This window comes from Rhinichthys klamathensis, unplaced genomic scaffold (assembly GCF_029890125.1).
Source record: "Rhinichthys klamathensis goyatoka isolate OS25496 unplaced genomic scaffold, OSU_Roscu_1.1 h1tg000040l_1, whole genome shotgun sequence".
Classification (NCBI taxonomy): Eukaryota; Metazoa; Chordata; class Actinopteri; order Cypriniformes; family Leuciscidae; genus Rhinichthys; species Rhinichthys klamathensis.
The window spans coordinates 13,621,400-13,642,959 of record NW_026606587.1 but is presented as its reverse complement, the minus strand read 5'-3'; the positions used below and the strand labels follow the sequence as shown (position 1 = coordinate 13,642,959).

At 37.7% G+C, this 21,560-nt stretch overlaps 1 protein-coding gene across 2 annotated transcripts in view; it reads left to right on the top strand.

The window, feature by feature from the left end:
- Positions 1–21,560, top strand: part of vps13a (vacuolar protein sorting 13 homolog A) — a 122,052-nt gene that overhangs the window by 71,902 nt on the left and 28,590 nt on the right. The window contains exons 44-56 of one of the 2 annotated variants that reach the window (XM_056246900.1): positions 779–939; positions 2,640–2,743; positions 4,359–4,644; positions 7,364–7,774; positions 7,851–7,955; positions 8,699–8,845; positions 9,462–9,593; positions 9,683–9,816; positions 11,548–11,634; positions 15,376–15,502; positions 15,631–15,860; positions 20,519–20,672; positions 20,950–21,096. In XM_056246900.1, the coding sequence (XP_056102875.1) occupies positions 779–939; positions 2,640–2,743; positions 4,359–4,644; positions 7,364–7,774; positions 7,851–7,955; positions 8,699–8,845; positions 9,462–9,593; positions 9,683–9,816; positions 11,548–11,634; positions 15,376–15,502; positions 15,631–15,860; positions 20,519–20,672; positions 20,950–21,096 (2,225 nt within the window). The remainder of the gene's footprint in view (positions 1–778; positions 940–2,639; positions 2,744–4,358; positions 4,645–7,363; positions 7,775–7,850; positions 7,956–8,698; positions 8,846–9,461; positions 9,594–9,682; positions 9,817–11,547; positions 11,635–15,375; positions 15,503–15,630; positions 15,861–20,518; positions 20,673–20,949; positions 21,097–21,560) is intronic. The other variant, XM_056246901.1, reaches the window with a different exon arrangement.

Sequence of the window (21,560 nt, the reverse complement as noted above, 5' to 3'; positions counted from 1 at the left end):
CTTCTACCTTTGACGCACGAGTTGTCTTCGCTGATGCGGAGAATGGCGGCGCCGGCGAATACACAAACCTGCGAGACATAGCCTGGTGAGCGTGAACGCGCATGACGTCACGCCCAGTCTCAAATTCGAGCCCGAATCCCTCTTATATATTTTACTGTACAGGATTATAGAGGCAATCTCAGTGCGCAGAGAAGGGCTCATTCAGCCCATCAGGCAGTTCTTTAAGCATGTATAGGATAGACAAACAGGTATTTTTAACATGAAAAGTTGCGCAATGCACCTTTAAAAGAGATCGTTTTTTAAAAAATGATTAAATATTTAATGAACATCTTAAAGTTCCCCTGTAGTCAATAATGCTATCCCTTAAACTCATCTTTGATCACCAAAATGTCATATTTAAGCGTTTTTTCCTTGAAAGATGCCTTAAAATAACTTGAATGTAACCCACTCAGCTCAGAGATCCACTGGTTGACGATCACACGTTGATCTGATTGGTTACAAGGTCGTTTGTGACGTCAGAAACACCAGCGATTTCAAACCGTGTTTTTGAGACTGTCTTTGGTTCACTGCAGTTTTAAGCAGAAAATACTCAGCAATGCTGTCGACTTATGAACTTACACATGGTTTGACTTAAAGCATATTAAAAACACCACATAGACATAAACAACATTTAAAAGCTGGATTTTCTCCACAGGGGGACTTTAAGTTTTGTTGTTGCATTCTGCAAAATTTCTAGACAAAAACAATTTAAATTCTTTTTCTTTTTCCTCTTCCCCAGCTCCGGTTGGCCACACTACCGCAAGCGTGATTCCACTGATCAAAACGGGACGGGGCATGTACAGTGTCATGCACCGTGACTCAGGTGTCACTCGCTTCTTTGTCTGTCAGATTTACACTGTCGAGGGGAGCAAATATGTCAAGATCCGCTCGCCTTTCCAGGTGGGTGTTATTTAAAAAACACACATATCAGTCACACACAATATGTAGACACCCAGGGCTTGACATTAACACCCACCAACCCACCAAATGCGTGTGTGTTTCAGCAGTGGTGTGAACAGTCACTCCTACTAGCCACTTTGCCGGGTTCAATTTAATAAATAATATATATACAATTTTTTTGTTGTAGTCTTTTTAAAAGGCATCTGAAATAATAAACTAAGTGCAATGTAGTATTTTTCTGATACTGAAATATCTGAAATGCTTCTAATACTCATTTCCCGCCAAAAATGAATCCCGTCAAACCCGCCTCTTCAAATTTCTGCACTGATTTTGAGAAAAAAATTCAATGCCATACTTTCATGAATAGCTGTAAACATAATCAAATTAGCTACAATATTCAATATGTGCATTTTATTTGATCATTGACAGGTTTTGTATGAAAGGCATTTTAATTTTAATTTTAAATAAATCAATGAATTGATAAAAAGGAAAACTTAAACCAGATTAACAATTTCATTATAGAAACCTACACACACAATATGTGACAGTTTCCAATATTTCATTTTAATTCAAATTTTCATGGTGATAAAGCATCATGCCTGTCAAATTGAAAAATAAAATGCAATTTCACTACAATCTCGTGGCAAGACTGCCAAATTTAAAATGAAAAGGCAAATGTGAAAAAGAAACTGCTAATAGTTTTTACAAAGCTTTTTATTAATGCTCACGCAAAAATAGTGTCAAAAGTTTAGTTTTCATTTTATTTTCTCTTTTATTTCAGTTTTCACTTTCAAAGTCAACCTGTATGCAAATTATATGTTAATGAGTGGGTGTGGTCTATTCAAAGAGTGTCTGAGGGTGAAGGAGTGAGCGTGGAGACGGAGCGCGTACAAATTATTGAAACTATAATGTCGTGATCATATTGTATTCGGTAAGCACGCGCTGCTTTGTTTACGGTTTGTGTATCTTCAGCTTGCAGTGTCGGTTTCACTTTTTGAAGGACGAATATATACGCATATATCTGCAAAAATAGACAGACATCTCCTTTACACACAGGCGCAGAACGCACATGCTAGTGCAGCTTTTTCAACAGACATAGAGGCGACAACACAGTCGGCTTTCATCAGCGCGGAATAACAGTGACATGGCTCACAGATTTCACCATCATGACTCGTCTCGAATACAATATGATCACGACTTCATAGTTTCAATAACTTGTACTCACTCCTTCACCCTCAGACACTCTCAGAATAAGCCCCACCCACTCATTAACATATATTTTGCATACAGGTTGACTGAAAATGAAAACGAAAACTGTGAAATAAGAGGAAATAAAATAAAAACTTTAATTGTGTCGCTATTATTGCATGAGCATTAATGAAAAAGCTTTGTAAAAACTGTATTTGCAGTTTCTTTTTCATTTTAATATTGTCAGTCTTGCCTCGAGATTGTAGTGAAAATGAAATGTCAAATCACCAATTGACAGGGATGATGCATTGCCACTGTGAAAATTGAAATAAAATCCTTTAATTTAATTTAAAATTGTCACATATTTTGCGTATCGTTTAAATGTAATGGTTAATCTGGGTTTAGTTTTCATTTTTATCATTTAATTGATTTATTTAAATTGGCAGAAAATGCCTTCCATAGTATTGGTCATGATGTCATTGTTTTTTCTTGATTTTTTTTTTTTTTTTTAGATTATCAATCACTTTTCGGTGCCGATCCGTGTTTATGAAGGATCTGAGTGTCTGGGCATCTCTCTGCCTACAGAAGAGTTCTGTGTGCCGCTCGGCTCCTACAGGTCAGTGGCAGATATGACTCCTTAAAGCAGGGCTTTTCAGACTGGGGGTCGCAGAGTAGCAAATGTTGAGCCACGTAAAGTCACTTGGCTGCAGCTAAATGTCTTTTTTTAATGAATGACACACACACACACACACACACACACACACACACACACACACACACACACACACACACACACACACAAACAGTTGAGTCTAGGGCTGCACAATAAACCAACATTAAACAGAAATCGTGATATTGCCTAGTGCGATTATCGAATCGCAAAGGCTGGATTTCATCATACAGATATATGTGATATGTTTCATAGTGAAGTGTGTGACTTGTAAAAACAAAGTTTTCGGTCTTAGAGAAATGGTTCACTATTAAGAGGCTCAGTGAGCATTAATAACGACAAGAAACTCACAGTTCATATCCAGACCACAGCGAGCATGTTTCAAGTATTTATGGACATATTTCATCTCCTCTGATGCTCTAAACGTGAACCAGTGAATGCACACTTATTCAGTCTTCTTAATAAATATATATGTGCATTATACAGCATTATGTCTGATCATGAACACGGTCACATGTGGATTATTTACCTAAACAGAACTTAGTTATGTTTTTAAAAAAAAATTTTTTAAATAAAGCAGTGACCCCAACTCTCTTTTTTTTTCCCACTTACATTTTAATATTAATTTCTCTGTATAATGAGTTTGTATGTATTAATAAGACCAGGTGTTTTCAAGTTCTTTTTCAAACCATGTCCAGTTTTCTCCTATTTTGACGCAGATAAAAACTAGCATGTCATGGGGTCAAATAGAGGAAGGAAAATATCCATGAAAAGCTAAAATATGAATATAATCTGTAGATATTAATTTGAGCCTGAATCATTCCTTCATCCTATATATATGACTCTTATTACGCTTTTTTTTTTTTAGATCACCTTTCATGTAGTGTGAAATATAGCTGTTTGTGAATGTAAACAGCCTGTAAAGTGCAGATAACTGGAGTTATTGTCTTGCAAAAGAAAAAAACTGATTCTGAACCGCCTGAAACGAGTCGCCAGTAATTCCTGTCTTACTTTCTGCATGAACCTATGAAGCTTTATTACAGATTTGCATAATGCCAGTCTATGGTGTTCATTGGCTGCCTGTGAATGATGGCAAGTCAAGTCACCTTTATTTATATAGCACTTTATATAATATTGTTTCAAAGCAGCTTTACAGTGATAAACAGGAAAATAATGATAGCTTTGCCCTTCCATCAAACACTGTAGTTGTAGCTGAGACTGGAAGAGTTTGGTTCGTGTCGTGTTGTTTGGCATTTGGTTTCCGAAACGCCTCTGTAAGCGTTCGACCAATCACAACATACTCGAACATCTGACCAATCAGAGCAGAGCAGGCTCTCGGAAAGGAGGGGCTTAGAGAGACTGAATCCTACTGTTTCAGACACTGTGAGAAAAGAGCTGATGCTGCAACGTATATTATGAGAAAGTAAAGTGTTTTTGACCTTGGATGCATGTAAACTAAACCTCTTGTAGGAGACAAAATTAGGAGCATTTAAAATGGCACAATAGGGGCACTTTAAACCAATAAGCTTTCCATTTTCAAATTTGTGTTGCTTGTTTTCAGAGCTGAGCTGAGTCTGCAGCCTGTAACTGAAGGCCAGGATCAGTACGGGCGCTCAGACATCTTCACTTATAATGAGGTGATTCAGAAGCCCGGAGAGTGTCTGAAGAAGACCTGCCATCATCATGAAGACGGCGCCCAGATGCTGAAGGTCAACATGGTTGCTCTTCCAGACGCTGTGATGTCCCACAGCACCGAGGAGGAGTTCGACAAGCCCATCGTTCTGCACCTGTGGCCCACGGTTCTCCTCCGAAACCTTCTGCCGTACCCCATCACCTTCAGGCTGAAGGTACAAGAGCTCGTATAGTAGCGGTCCACTGAGACAGATACTGTCACAGATATTAGCTTTTATTACAGATTCCCACTGGAACGCTTCCATATAGTTTTTCTTGCCTATATAAGAGATATTTTAATTTATCGATCAGTTGATATTGGATAGAAATTGGCTGATATTGTATATTTTAATTGCGCATGCTAATTTTCCCTGTTTTAGCATTTATCAGGGGTGTGTGCCCCCCCCATATTTAAACGGATTCGCTTATTTTCCGACCTGAAATGTACGACCCACGTGAATTGTGTAAATCAGAGAAAAAAGTGGTTGGGGAGTAGCCTGGTTCTACCAGACTCTCGGACATTTCATTTGTACAGAGAGTCTGGCCTCGCTCCATTGAGAAACGTTTACTTCCTTGTAGGCGGGTTCTCTGTTAAAGTTCAAAACTATTGGATCTGCCCAGAGTCACTCAGGATCTGCCATAGCCAATCGCTAACGTGTGGTCGTGACGTATGTCATGCGCCGAAACCGGCTGGAAACAACAAGTCCGAATTCCATATTCATAAATCTAAATGCTAAACCTCTCTTTCTTATATTTGTGAAAGAATTTTAAAAATACCCATTTTCAATTCAGTTGTCTGAGAACAAAAAAGCCTTAAAAACATTATCTGTTTGTAATTATTTTCCTTTTTTCAGTGTCATGTAATTCTCTTAACTTGTTAATGTTTATTTTATATTATCCCCCTACTGTTTTATTTTTGTTTTGTTTTTTATTATTATTTTTTGTTTGTTTTTGTATTATGTTTTCTGTTATTACTTGTGTATTGTTTTAAGCAATACAAAAAACAAGTCCGAATGATCAGAGGATTATGTTTAGAATAAGGCCCCGTTTACACGAGAACGATTCCGGGTGAAAACGTAAAAATATTTTATCGGATGTGCCTTTCGTTTACACGGCAACGGCGTTTTGGGGGCTTAAAAACGCAAAAAAGTGAAACCACCCTCCAGAGTGGAAATCTTAAAAACGCTCCACCGTCGCGTTCCCGTCTAAACGGTAAAAACACAAATCTGCTCACGGTGGCTCTCGTCGCGTACGCGTTTACGTCACAGGCATGCGGCAGTACAGGAAAATAACAACCAACATGTCAGATTATTTCCATACGTCGGACCTTCAAGTTGCCCTAGCAGCTCTGAAAAACATACAAGAGTCTTTTCAGCAGTTGTAAAAAATATTCTAAGATATTGGTGTTGTTGTGTGGCAGTGCTTCACGTTGCCACCTAGCCGCCTGGAGTGCATACTACATCGAATTTCACACACTTTTGCGTCACCATATGCACGCGGATTTCCCAACCATAACGCTCGTCTAAACGCAGAATAAAAAGTGATAACGCAACCCCACTTTTGCGTTTTCTCTTCAGATCGTTTCCGTGTAAACATAGCCTAAGATGTCTGTCAACGAGAGCTGCATGTTTTGTTCATCGAATTTAAGAATTATAGAGTTCAAGGAACAATTCTAAATGTATATTTGACACTAAGGACAGTGATGTATTCAGTCAACTGTCGAAGCTGGGTGTAATCATTAACAATACGCCGCTGCAGTCGTTTCGGATCTGCCGCAAATGCTGTACAGTGATCATCGTGCACGCCGAGCTGCCCAGCACCAACTCCTAACCTTTCTGCCTCCCTCACTTGGTCCTCCGTTAGTGCAACAAGAGGAGACGACAACAACTATCGGCTTTGCATCCTATCGTTCGCCTTAGCTAACTCATTCACCACTAGCGGAGTGAGCTGGAAAATCAAACTTTTCCCGAAATTACGAAATGGCCTTAAAAAAATTACTAAATAAACTGCAAAATGTTACGGTTTCTAATACATTTACTTCATGCACGGATTGCGGATCTGCGGGACAGTTAGTCAGGGTTCAAAGAGCCAAATGCCATTAAAAATCTGCACTGAAACGGTGTTACTCGCCAGTTGCCGGGTAATTTTATATTTTGACAATGCATTGTTGTGAGAAGGTGATATGGCTTTGTGTGATCATCAAATCGCAACCTTTGTGATAAAATTATATAAATATAAACTCCGACCAAGCAGCAACATTACAGTCTCTCTCTTGAATCCAACGCGGAAGTGACTTAAACTGCAGTTCATCGACTGGCCACTAGAGACCGGCTGCAAAAGAGAGTCAATCCCATAAACCCCCATGTTAAAATGCCCAACTTTACAGCAGAAAAAAATATGTTTACAGCCTGGTGCAAAAAGTGGTTTTGGTCTATATAGCTAATTTTGCCCTTCATGACGACTGTGAAGGGGGTGAATTTTTTTATAACTCATCCATTTAAATTATATTAAGCCTTAAAGTTCTGCATAATTAAGGGTGTGGCCACTTGAGTGACAGGTGGATTGCCGCTGATGTCACTACTAGCGTTTGTCTGCCGTCTGTTAGCGTCACGTCACCTCAGCTAATCCGCCTCTTTCCCATTTCTTTGCCCAAAAATGCTCTTTAGAAGCCTACGGGTGATGTCACGGACACTACGTCCATATTATTGTACAGTCTATGACTCTGACGCACTGCATGATTCAGAGTAAAGCACAACAGTGTGTTCATTTTCAGTTTCGATTCACAGTAAATGCTTCTCTGCAAGTTCTCTCTGTGTTTGAGTCGCTTATAATTTGCATTTGGGAACACGACAACACAATACAAATATATTGTACAAAACTGTTTTGTTTTTGCAGGGCAATGGAGATTTCCCCTGTTCCTCACTAAATGAGGGCCACTCCTCCCAGATCCACACAGCCATCATGGATTTCTCCTCTCTGGAGCTGAGGCTTCTGGGATACCTGCAGCAGGACTGGGAGTCCCATTACAGTCTCTGCAGCGACCATGAAGAGATCAGCTTCATCAAGTTCCACTCGCTGGGGTCAGAAGAGGAGCCGGATGCGAGGCCGGAGTTAGACATTGCGGTCCATGTTAAGAAGGAGGAGGGTCAGGTGGTGGTGGCCATTCACTCGCCTTACTGGATGGTGAATAAGACAGGCAGACTGTTACAGTACAAGGCAGATGATATTCATCGCAAACACCCGAAGGATTACGACATGCCTCTCCTCTTCTCCTTCAAGCCACGCAACTTTCTGCAGAACAACAAGGTTGGGAAGAATGTCAAGTGAACATCCAGCTGTTTTATTGATCAGTTATCTAACTTCTCCTGTCTGTTGTTTTCAGATTCGCTTGATGATTTCAGAAAGCGAACTATCAGACGATTTCTCCATTGACACCGTCGGGAGTTATGGTGACGTCAAATGCAAAGGCAGACAGAAGGATTACATGGTGACCGTTCTTTCATGGCAACCATCACATTGTCATACATTTAAAGTCAAAATGAAATCAAAATTGACCTTATTAACTTTCTTAATACATGTTACTTGTCTTACTATAGACAGTTTGAGGGAGGAGATGGACCACTTTTAAAAAAATTAAAAGGAGATCACATTTAATATGCCAGCTGTAGGAATGGAATCCCCACCTTTCGATTAAATCGGCGAATCACTTTTTTTATTGATTTCAATTATTGATTTTGTTTATATACTCAAAAATGTGCTCGTCCATTAACCCTGAAAAAAAGTGTATATATATATATATATATATAAAGCTGAAATCAATTTAAATATGAATATTAAAAGGAAAAACTTAAATGAAAATTAGATATGCTGCCTTGGCAACTTACTAAAATAAAATAAGTTGAAGGTTAAATAATAACATTACATTTACTAATTCTGAAATAATAAATTAAAGCTAAATATAAATATAAACAATTACAAAAGCACATAACAAAATTACTAAAACTGAAAATATTCAAATAATATTCAAATAAAAAAATGAATGAATAATATAATAGTATATAAATAATTATAATATAACACTGGATTGATCACCCAACATTCCCAACGGATATTCAAGTCCCATCCATCATTTCACTCATAAATATGTTAGTTTACAAAATGAAAATGGGTTGCAAATGCCACAGTGACCTAAGCTGAATCTGTGTTGAGTAATGTGTGGTTTGATGGTAGGTGGGAGTGAAGATCGATGCATCCAGCTTCAGTTTGACGCGGTTGGTGACGTTCCTGCCTTTCTACATGCTGGTGAACAGAACCAAGCATGTGATCCAGGTCTGTGAGGAGGGTCCCGAGCGTTGGACTGAGGCACGACCCGGACAGGTCAGGGGATAAAGCTGCTTCTAACAAGAGAAATGTTAATAATTCTCTGAATTGTGATATATACAGTCAAACCAAAAATTAATCAGACACCAGATATCATTTTTGAATTTTTTTTACTAGTGGGTGCAGTACACTATAGTCCATTTATGTACGTGAGGATAGCAAAATAAATAAACTGTGACATATTATACCCAATAATTCTTCATAGAGTGACTACCAGTAAAAATATTCAAACACTTTGACCTGATCATGTTTTGCTGAAGTGTTTTTTCTTTAATTGCTAATGCGACCTTTTTACACCACAGACTGAACAACATGAAGCATTGCTTGGTAATTGGTTGAGCGAAACTGGTATTGTCTAATTGTGTAGTTAAATTTAACAGCTGACAGATATTCAACATGACTCATGTGTGAGACAGTCTAACAGAAGGACGGACAAAACCAGTGAAATATCAACTGATTTGATAACTCTGAGTTCTTGTCATACTTTATTACCATTTTCTAAACTATAGCGAATAAACTGTGATAATGTGAGAAATGTTGAAGGTGTCTGAGTCTTAATTTTGGTTTGACTGTGTGTGTGTGTATATATATAATCTGTCTGTCTGCTCCTTAGGCTGCCGTTCCATTCTGGCCAGAAAAAGACTCAAAGAAACTCAAAGTGAAAGTGGAGGGCTGTCAATCATCGCCGCAAGCATTTGACTTCCACCAACCAGAGAACTGCCTGTTGCTGCACCTGGACAAAACTGTGAGTTAGTGTTTCCCACACACACACACTGAGATACACAAACACACTCCCCCTCAACTCATCCCTTTCTTGTTCCCTCTCGATTCTAGTTGGGTGGTATTATTGTGGACGTGAACCTGACAGAACATTCGGCTGTGATCCGGTTCTCTGATTACCACGATGGTGCCGCTCCATTCCTCCTCATCAACCACACTAAAGACGAGACGCTACAGTTCCATCAGAGGTGAGATCCACACGCTCCTCATGTGCAAGATCACAGCTCAGAGTATTCCAGAGTTTAAAGACAACAATAAGGATTGTCCGATGGTCCTGGGTCAGTTGCTTTTGGCCCTGTTCGTCATGTACTGTATGTTTTTATTGATGAAATGAACATTGTATTTGTGAATTCTTCTGAATGAAATGTTGAGGTTACAAAATGTAGTATACATGTTACATATAATGTAATATAATTAAGGCTGTCAATTTAATTAAAATTGGCGTATAATAACATTTAATAAAATGTAATTCAAATAATTAGTTAGGGGAAAAATTATAAGGTAAAAATATTGTCTAACACGTCCGCCCCAAACACGAGTGCAAATGTGATATTGATTTTATACAACAGTTCAATAAATAAGTTAATATTTTAGACACAATGTTGTCTGCATTTTCTAAATTTTGCCAACGAAAATATTACCTATAAAGCCAGAGCAGAAGTGTTGTGCGTCTCCGAGCAACACACAGCGCAGCGGTGCTTCGTTCCTGAATGAATCCCAGTGTTGAGCGAATCAATCGGGTGAACCAATGATCCAATGGCCCATTCATAAAGAGAGCCATTTACTTCATTCCTGAATGAATCAGACATTTGAACGAATCGAATAAATGACTGACTCAATGTCCAGTCTATCCATCCTAAATAGTATGTGCGATTAGAATAAGTGTGTCCCAAAGCATAGTATGTTGAAGAGAGTATGCCAGAAGTCCCCGGATGATCTACTATTTCCTGTGGATTTTCGAAGTGTGGATCTGTGCTCACTGTAAAAGCTAATATTGCCCACAATCCATTGCGCTTTGGAAGAAGATTCAGTTCAGAACTACAAACACGAGGAAAAAGTGTTCAGAAAACTATAAAACATGGCGGATGTGCGAAACAGACGGGTTAGATAAAGGGGTTTGAGTGACTAATAATCAACATTTAAGCTGATAAAAAATATTTATTTAATGTCATCTGTGTTATATGCATTTCTCTCCGATACGTTTTGTCATGGCTATTCGATGCTTTTCTCATTTAACACAATAATGACTTTAAATTATCTTTTAGGGGTAATTTCCATATTTGACTTGCAATTAATTCGATTAATTAATCACGTAGTTTAATAAATTAGATAAAAAAATGTAATCGCTTGATAGTCCTAAATACAATACAATACATTACATTACAATAATTCATGCATGGGCAGGGAAAAATAATCTATCAGTGAATAATAAATTCTACAATGTTATTTTTAGCTGAATGTTTACTTTAATGGAGGATCAAATAAAATGAAGAAATCAATTATCCATGTTTTAATTCAAAATTCAAAATGTAACTAAATTGACAAATTTATTTAATTAATGTTTTAAAATTTACTTCAATATAACAATAAATAAAAAGAAGATACTTTTTTTATTATTATATTTTTGCTTTTCTTTATCCATTTGCAAAACGAGTTAAAAATGCCATTGAATAGACGGGAGCAGCCAGTGAACCTTCAACCGAATTTGAAGCCAATTTCAAGGATTTTTGTTGTTGTTGTTCATATAATTTTGCATTTTCATACTTGTTATTGTCTTGTCTGTCTTCTAGAGTTTGAATCTATTGTTAATGCAGTGCACATGAAACCCAAGTGTTCGTCCACTGAAACTTTACGCTAGAGTTTTCTTTAATCGCTTTAATTGTCTGTTTTGTTTGGTTTTATGTTTCTTTCCCTTTTAGCACCAAGAAACGGAAATGTTCTACTTGGGTTCAGAATGAGATACTGGATATCTCTTTATCACTGGGGGAAGAGACCGATTCCCTCTGGTACACACACACACACACACACACATAAACACTCACACAGATAAAGTGATATTGGCTGTGAAACTATTTCTTTTCCTTGCAATCTTACGCAGGATCTGGTGAAAGGAGACGCACGACTCCATCCGAAACACTTTATTAATACAGTTTTCTTCTTTAACTTATTTTTCTTCCACAGCTTTTAAGGTTGGAGTCTGAACTGAATCTCGCGCTAATCGGTTTTCTCTTCTGATGATTTTATTTTGTGGACAGGAAAATGAAATAAGCCAACTCTCTTCCTGTTTCTGTGCTTACAGCTTCATTTGCATTTGCTAACAAATGAACTGTTTTGTGTCTTAGGGTTAGTTCACCCCAAAATGAAAATGCTGTCAGTAATTACTCTCCCTCATGTTGTTCACCCCCTTAAGACTTTCGTTCATCTTCGGAACACAAATTAAGATATTTCTGATTAAATATGAGAGCTGGATCACTCCTCCATAGGTTTCTAAGGGATTGAAACTTGCCGGCCCAGAAAAGTTATTAAAGACATCTTTAAAATAGTCCGAGTGACTACAGTGGCTCAACCTTAAGTTTATCAAGCGACGAGAATAATTTTTGTGCGCAAAAAACAAACAAAAATAACGACTTTATTCAACTATTCATTTCCTTCTCTGTGGGCCTCGAGATAGTTCACGTAGTGTAACAGCGCAGCGCTTCTGGGTTGTACGTCACACGCAGGCTCGCTATTGGCCGACGCTGGTCATGTGTGTGTGATGTGTGTGGCGTACAACACAGAAGCGCTGCGCTGTTACACTAAAGGGCAACTCCACCGCTGGGAAGATGAATGTGTATTTAATATTGGTCCTTTATATAGTACAAATTAGGGCTGCACGATTTGGGGAAAATGTCATATTGCGATTAATGAGGTCAATATTGCGATTGCGATATAATAAACAAATGGTTTCATGAGTCAACTTGCTTGGTTCTAAAGTAAAATGCACACGCAGATTAGTGATCATTCTGTGTATTAATGTGTATTTCTCAACTCAAACTAGCAACAACAACTAAATGATTGATAACACCTATAATGATAAATAAACCATTGATGTCTGGATAAAAATGACGACACCCCCCACATTTTAAACGTTAATTATAGCCATCCAACATTACAGTGATTCCATCAATACAATTGAAAGCTATCAACTTTTTAAATATTTATTAGGCTTAAAAAAAATAACAGCTTTTAAATTAAGTGAACTTCAAACAATCCTCACATAAACCCATAATAAATGCCATATTTACCTGTGCCCTTCCTGTCTTAACAGGTAGGATTGAGGATTTATATACAGATTTATACAGAAATTTAATAAAGTTATCAAACAGTCTGCGCTGCATGAATTATAAATTATATATAGAGTAATCCTTATTAAAGCTACAAAACTTCTTTAGTCAAGAGCAGTGAGTAATTTTCTGTTCCCTTTGTTCTTTGATTAACTTTACTGACGGAACGCTTTATTCGCTGCCGGCCCTTTAAGAGCAGCCGTTGCCGAGACGCGGATCTCACACGCGCCTCATTCTCTCACAAGCACAACTCTTTCGTCCATCATAAGACTGCTCTTATGTTATGAAGATAATCGACAAAACGACATTTTGGCATAATTGTGTGTGTGTTATTGTTCGTTCAAGCTCGAAAGAGGACTGTATTCTGCAAGGGCGTAGATTTGGTTTGAACATTGGGGGGGTTGAAGTTTGGGTATGCCTCCTGATATTGTGATCATGGTATAAATAATGGGGGGGGTCGTAATGCATAGATTTAAATATTGGGGGGGTTATATCCCCCCCATCCCCCCCACAAATTACGCCCCTGGTATTCTGGCACCCGGTCTGTGCATGCGCATTATACTGGCGCGCGTTTTTCTGTGAGTCACATTCAGGACATTCACAGGCAGCGCGCTCTCTTTTGACTTCTTGTCAAGCAAAATGGTTTTAAGGCATTTGCACGAATAAGAGCGGGATCATGTAACACTAAAGGATGACAAAAAAGAAGAGATGCTGTGTTAATAGCCCTAATTTGTTTATTTCAAATAAAATCGCGGCATTTTGCGTTATATAATCGCATAGGTTTGACATCGCGATTACGATTGCGATACGATTAATCGTGCAGCACTAGTACAAATGTCAAATTATTTTTGAAATTGAAGCATTCTAGACTGAGAAAAGGCAGAAAATGTATTTTTTACTCATGTGGCTGAAAGACAACAACTCCCAGAATGCACTTGCTTTGCTGCCCTTACGAGGCCACTCCCAAACCACGCCTACCGGTTACAGGCGGCAGAATCCGAAAAATGGATACAACTAGGCTTGCTTTGATACATCGTGAATTAGTTGATACATTTCCATTTGAAATGGTGCTAAATTGCGTTGTACCGGGATGTACTAGCCTAATGTATATAACACAACTTACACTTTCACATTAAAAATATGATGCAAGGCAGGACCATGTCAACAGTGTAGCTTAGTAGCTCTGCATATGAACTGTTTTCTTCCAATTGAAATCACTATTTCTCTAAGCTAATACATTCTCTAGGCTAATCCATACTCTAGTAACACTAAAGGTTTATAAAAAGAACCACAGCCAATGTGAGTTATAACTTTTAATGCAAATGGGTGGAGTGTCCCTTTAAGATTGAGCCACTGTAGTCACTTGGACTATTTTAACGATGTCTTTAACCTTTCTGGGCCGGCAAGTTTTAATCCCTTAGAAGCCTATGGAGGAGTGATCCAGCTCTCAGATTTAATCAAAAATATCTTCATTTGTGTTCTGAAGATGAACGAAAGTCTTACGGGATTGAAACAACATGAGGGAGAGTAATTACTGACAGAGTTTTCATTTTGGGGTGAACTAACCCTTTAATTATTGTTACTTTGGCTGCTGTTAAAGGGAAGTTGAACTGCCTGTGCTGTGTATGAAGTGTAAATAGTGTTATTTCTGTGGTTTCTATATGCTTTAAAAACACCTGTGAGCTCCTGGCTGCTGTGGCTGCATTGCCGTCATAATTTTCAACTTTATCTCTCAAATTATAAATTGTAACTTGTGAAAATGTCTCACATTCATATAGTCTACACAAACTCTGTTGCATAAAATAATATTTTTTTGTCTTTTCTTTTCTTTTTTGCAATACACACTACCGTTCAAAAGTTTGGGCTCTGTAAAAAAAAAAAAAAGTTTTATTAAACAGTCTCTTCTGCTCATCAAAGCTGCATTTATTTGATTAAAAATACAGTAAAAACAGTAATATTGTGAAATATTATTACCATTTAAAATAACTGTTTTCTATTTGAATATTTTTTAAACTGTAATTTATTCCTGTGATCAAAGCTGAATTTTCCGCATCATTACTCCAGTCTTCAGTGTCACATGATCCTTCAGAAATCACTCTAATATGATGATTTGATGTTGAAAACAGTTACAATATTTTTGTCTTATTAATGGAAAGTTATTTGAATTCATAATCTTTTGTAACATTATAAATGTCTTTACTGGCACGTTTAATTATTTCTTGCTGAATAAAAGTATTAATTTGTTATGGGGAAAAAATCATACCCAAACCTTTTTGGCGGTTGTGTGTTTTTACGTTTCACTGTGATTATTAGTTTTTATTGTTCTGTACAGAGTTTGTTGAACTTTGTTGCAAGTTTTGGATGTTTTTGTGTGATGTTTGGTCCTGTGTAAGTCAGTCTGAACTAATGGTGTGATTCTGGCAGCTCTCAGACAGAAATCGATGAGCTGGGTCCAGGACAGGCCGTCTACTACACTTGGGCCGAACCCACCGGCTCAAGAATCCTGAGCTGGAAATGGGGCAAGTTCAAAGGAGAGCTGAAGAGTGAAGAGGTGAGAACTATAAAAACTAGGGTTAATAATCCCAGTTTTCCCCCACACTTTATGGACTTGATCTTGCACTCGATTGAAGACGTGAAGCTGAATGCTCGTCTGGATCTCTGTTTTTGTTTGTCCTATAGGACCAGTTGTTGGATGTGAACAAGGAGGGAAAGTTTTTCGTCATCTCGTTTTATGAAGGCCTCCAGCGTGTGGCACTGTTCACCACAGAGCGGCGTGTCTACAAGAAGATTTGCGAGAGCGAGAAAATTGAGCTGGCTGAACAGGAAATCAGCATCGCGTTACAGAACATGGGCATTTCACTGGTCAACAACACCACCAGCCAAGAAGTGGCTTTCATTGGCATTACCAGGTACTGCTGGGTGTCATGCTGGCACGAAAAGGTGTTAATGTTCAGCTAAACTTAATGTTAAGCATGTTTAACCTGTTAAGCTTCAAGCCCATTTTTGAAAAATCCCCAGATATGGCATTCCCAAACTGAAACAGATACAGTTCATGAACCCTTTGTACTAAAAGCACAAGTAAGATCTCATTTGAAAGCTGACACCTGGAAGTTTATTGTAAATGTAGAATTAATTATTATCATAATGAAAAAAATAGTTATAAATAGCTTCAAAGTTTTGTAAAGTTATTATACATTTATTTTTATGAAACATCTTCATGAAAATAAAATTGAAGTTGGCATTGTAGCAATCTAGAAATGCACTGCAGCTAAAGCCACATGTCTGGCCATGTTATATTTAAAATTTGAAGATGATAAGTCTAAAACTCTGTATTTAGTTCAATGTTTTTCAAGATCATGTCATATGACTTTATTTTGATTAGACTGGTGTTTATTGTTTTCTTATAAGCATCTATTCAGTCTATTGCCTCTATTGTTTTGTGATGCAAAAACGAGCCCCATTCAGTGTCAGTCTCCCCTGCACATATTCACACCTCTCCAGCCAGTTTATTGCTCTAAATATGCTTTTCTTTTGTCTGCATTATAATCACTAACGACTAGCAATTCACACTGTTTCAATCCCTCATTTATTTTATAAAAGTTCTCACTTCACAGTGAAACTGTATCAAATGCCCTTTTTGAAAAACGAAACATTTCAGTAAGCATTCTTATTTAGAAAAAAATCATAAAAATTACACCGAAGTAAGGTAGCAGGTGCTCAGTACTAGCTAGCATGTTAGCTTAGCACACCATCAATACACGACAATTTATGAGAATAAAACTATGTTTGTTCTCCAAACTTACTTTATAGCGCAAGTCGAGTGTTTTAAATAACTTTCTGTAATCTGATTTGGCTTCAGATAAAAAAATCAGATAGAAAATATATTATTTTATTGTATTCTGCACAATTTGAAAGTCTATCTCGATTAGCATTACATTATACATATAATCAATTATTATGAAAATACCTGACATGACTCGAAGAACACAGGTAAATCAAATATCATTGCAATCATGTTTATTGTCTTCAAAACATCTTTATCTGCACTTTACAGCGATCTCGGATAGCTTTGTTGTGGCAGGACTTCCTGAATGTCACATGATTATGGCTCTTCTTCATGTGATCCATATATTATGGACTTCTGTTCAAACAGCGCCCTCACTTTCAGGATGAATTGATAACACAGTACAGAGTATACAGCGCTCAAAATGATTACATCGACGCATTTGGGTATAAATTCAATAAATATTATTCCTGTCTATAGAAGTCTAATGTAAAGCTATGAGAATCTATCAATATTTCTCCAAATCTGCACATGTTTGAGCTAAAAGCCCTGAGGGACGTTGTTTTGTCAAGCGCTGTCATGACGATCGCACGGGAGTTTTTTTCTGAATGAGACCGGCTGAGGCTCATAATTCATATTAAAGGTAACGACTCATTTTTTAATTTCATAACTCCTGACACAAATTAAGACATAACTGTCACTATAAGTTTCTCAGAATACAATAGTGGTCAAATACTGAATCTTGAGTCTTATATCTTTTTAATGATGTATAGTTTGTCAAGGTATAACATTAAATCTGATAGTATATTTGAACTAAATAAATAAAAAAACGCTTCAGTGCGCCGACGCTCTGGAGACGGTTAAGAGGTTAAGGCACTTTCAGACCAAGAACAATAACTATAAAGATTAATATAATCATAACTAGCGTCCACACCAACCCATGTGGGGGAAAAAAGTGCACTTAAAGGTGCAGTGTGTAGATTTTAGCGGCATCTAGCGGTTCGGTTGCGAGTTGCACTAAGGGCTCAGCCCACCGCTCACCCCTCCCTTTCGAAGAAGCTACGGTGGCTAAAACGGGACAAACATCGTCGTCTGAGACAGCAGAGAATAGCCAGCGTAAACCAAGTTTCTGTACCACAGTCCATTATAAACCACATCGTGGATAAAGTTTCAGGTGAGGATCAAGGGTCTTAATACATAATATAATAATAGTAATAATAGTAATCAGCTGATTGTTTCACGAATGTAACCAGCACATTCTCCCCACATAGCAAACCCATAATACAGCGAGGGAGAAGAACCACATGAAACTATGCAATTATATATTTTTTCTAACAGGGTAGTAAAGGTTTAGCTGGCTAATATGAGCTGTTACTGTGGCTGAGCTGGTTAAAGCGTAAAGCCTTGTTTAAACTCGACGCGTCCGCATGAGCCCAAAGGTGCAAAAATGACGTGATTGTGACAGCGCGCGCGCCTCCGCATCCCCTAGACATCATTTACTACACACAATAGGCTTTTTTTCTCTGATTTTGGAAACTCGATCGACTTAAAATGCTTCCAAGATCGACGGGTTGGTGATTCCTGTAACGTTACTGTTTTACGGTCAATGACAAGAGTACTAATCAGCTGTCTCACGAACGTAACCAGCACATTTATCCCCACATAGCAAAGCCATAACACAGCGAGGGAGAAGAACTAAGTTACATGAAACAATCCAACTACATATTTACACCACTGACAAGGGAAAAGTCACTACTCACGGTGTTTATGGCTAGCTTCTAGCTTCCTGCGGCTTCTCTTTCAATGTAGTGACGAAACGCGCTCTGTAGCGCTGTGTGTTTGCTGTTGGCTACGGTAGAAACATGACGTCACAATATGTCGACCTTCATAGAAGGGGATTCCCGGGCCTATGTAGATATAAATGCCTCATTCTAAGGTAATAAAAACATTACGGTTTATTAAGTAAGTTCTTTATACACCTCTGAAAACATAGTTATGGATGTCATATTGCATTTCTGTTAAAGGATTAGTTCACTTTTTAAAAAACTTTTGCTGATAATTTACTCACCCCCATGTCATCCAAGATGTCCATGTCTTTCTTTCTTCAGTCGAAAAGAAATTAATGTTTTTGATGAAAACATTCCAGGATTTTTCTCCATATAATGCACTTTGCTGGGCACCAAACGGTTCAAGGTCTAAATGACCGTTTCAGTGCAGCTTCAAAGGGCTTTAAACGATACCAGACGATGAATAAGTGTCTTATCTAGCGAAACGATCGGTCATTTCAAAAATAAATAAAAAAGTTAGTGTTATAGGCACAAATGCTCGCCTTGCGAACTCTCCTGTTCGAACTCGTTCATCAAAATGAACAAATCTTTTTTCGAGTCAATGACTCGAAAAAAGATTCGTTCATTTTGATGAACGAGTCAATGACTCGAAAAAAGATTCGTTCATTTTGATGAACGAGTCATTGACTCGGAAAAAGATTCGTTCATTTTGATGAACGAGTCAATGACTCGAAAAAATATTCGTTCATTTTGATGAACGAGTCAATGACTCGAAGATTCGTTCATTTTGATGAACGAGTCAATGACTCGAAAAAAGATTCGTTCATTTTGATGAACGAGTCAATGACTAAGATTCGTTCATTTTTGATGAACGAGTCATTGACTCGAAAAAAGATTCGTTCATTTTGATGAACGAGTTCGAACAGGAGAGTTCGCAAGGCGAGCATTTGTGCCTATAACACTAACTTTTTTATTTATTTTTGAAATGATAAGACCCTTATTCATCGTCTGGTATCGTTTAAAGCCCTTTGAAGCTGCACTGAAACGGTCATTTGGACCTTGAACCGTTTGGTGCCCAGCAAAGTGCATTATATGGAGAAAAATCCTGGAATGTTTTCATCAAAAACATTAATTTCTTTTCGACTGAAGAAAGAAAGACATGGACATCTTGGATGACATGGGGGTGAGTAAATTATCAGCAAAAGCTTTTTAAAAAGTGAACTAATCCTTTAATAGATACTCAAAAATGTTACACACTGCACCTTTAATTGTATTGAATTTGAACTTGTACTGTACTTCAAATCTTAAAAGTATATTTATTTTTCAATATTACTGAAATAAAAGGCCACTTAAGTGTACTGACTATATTTCTTACACTTAAATACACTATATTAAAAAGTGCAATCATTTGTAATAATGTCAGAATTAAATGTTTTACTTTTAAAGTACATTTAAAAAATAATTTTTTGCTGTGCTTCATTATAATTTTAACTGTACTGTTATTCATTATTCATTTGATGTTGATATATTTTAAATTGCAACGGCATTATTACAAATGTAATTTTTATGTATTCTTTTTGAAAAGTATACCAAAGTGTACTTCTTTTTTGCAAAGTAATGCACAATACTATTTTGTGTTTTATAAGCGCTCTGCGATTTTGTCGTCTGCCACTTTTAAAAGCTCAAGCTCTTTAAAGTCAGGTGGATTCTGATTGGTTGTCAGAATTTTTTTTTTAAGCTGATAATCATCTGATGAGCTGATAAAAACACTGAACGTGATTTTAACGATATTGTTCCTCTGTGCTTTTATCGATATAGTTGTGGTGTGGGCTCTGCTATTCTCATAGAATTAAAACGATTATTAAATCTTTGTATTTGCTGTTATACTTATTGTCCGTGGTGTAAGCAGCCCTTTAAGATGGTGTTGGTAAGAGAAAAAGATATTTTGCTTATAGAAATGGATCAAGGTAACTTTATGTGTGTGTCTGTTGGTCAGTTCTGATGTGGTGTGGGAAACGAAGCCTAAGAAGCGGAGCCGATGGAAGGTTTTGAGTGTTAAAGAGGCTGCGATGTTGGAGCAGCACTACAGAGATTTTATGGAGAGCGGTCCAGTGGACAGCTGCATCATTGACCTACAGAACGACTACCAGGTTAGTGCATATAGGAACCAATTTACAGCCCTACAGGCAAGACGTCTTCTCAAATGATTTATTTCTAATTAAAATAAATATTGCAGTTTGCTTTCAATTTTGTTATACATGTGTTATTTACTATTTTTAGACTTAAGAGTTTATATAACGGGGCATTATATCTGCCATTGGCCAGCATTAGCAACCCCCTCCCAAGTTGCAAAATAACACAGACTGCAAGAAGGAGAGAAGTCATGCTTGTTTTAATGTATCTCTGGCTGTACCGTATGTCCATCAGGTGTTGTTTGCTGCAAATGGGTTGGACATGAGGATAATGCAGCCCTTTGATGCTCCTCTCAGGAGGAACTTCTTGCCAGCACTAAAGGTGGAGTACAGTGTCTCCGCCCGTCAGAAAACCTACCGGGTCCAGATCAACAGGATTCAGGTCTGTTTCACACCCAGTAAAGCAATTGGCATAGCTTAGGGCGTTTCCCAGAGGCAACGTGAGCTAAGTTGATCGTAGAGAACATTGATGGCAATGGTCTTAGGCTCACAATGGCCAACTATGGTCGCACGTTCTGTCATTATCAGAGTAGTTCAACGAGTCAGTGTTTCCCGAAACCATCGTTCCAATGAACATTCACAAGCAGCGTCGCAAAGTTGTGTGTTTGGAACGACAGCCTGTTGTTAGAAGCAGAGTTTCTTGTTTGCATGATATGTGGACTCAATAAATCCTTATCTTGAGCCAAATAAGCAAGCTGACATTCAGTGCAACCTATATTTTTAGAATAAATATAAATGTAATTTACGTCTTTTAGTTTGTCAAGAGATTTAAAGCGTCGTTTTTGAAGAGTGCGCATGTGTGAACATGCTCTAGTGCGTAAGAACGTGCCTATGATTGAATCTGGA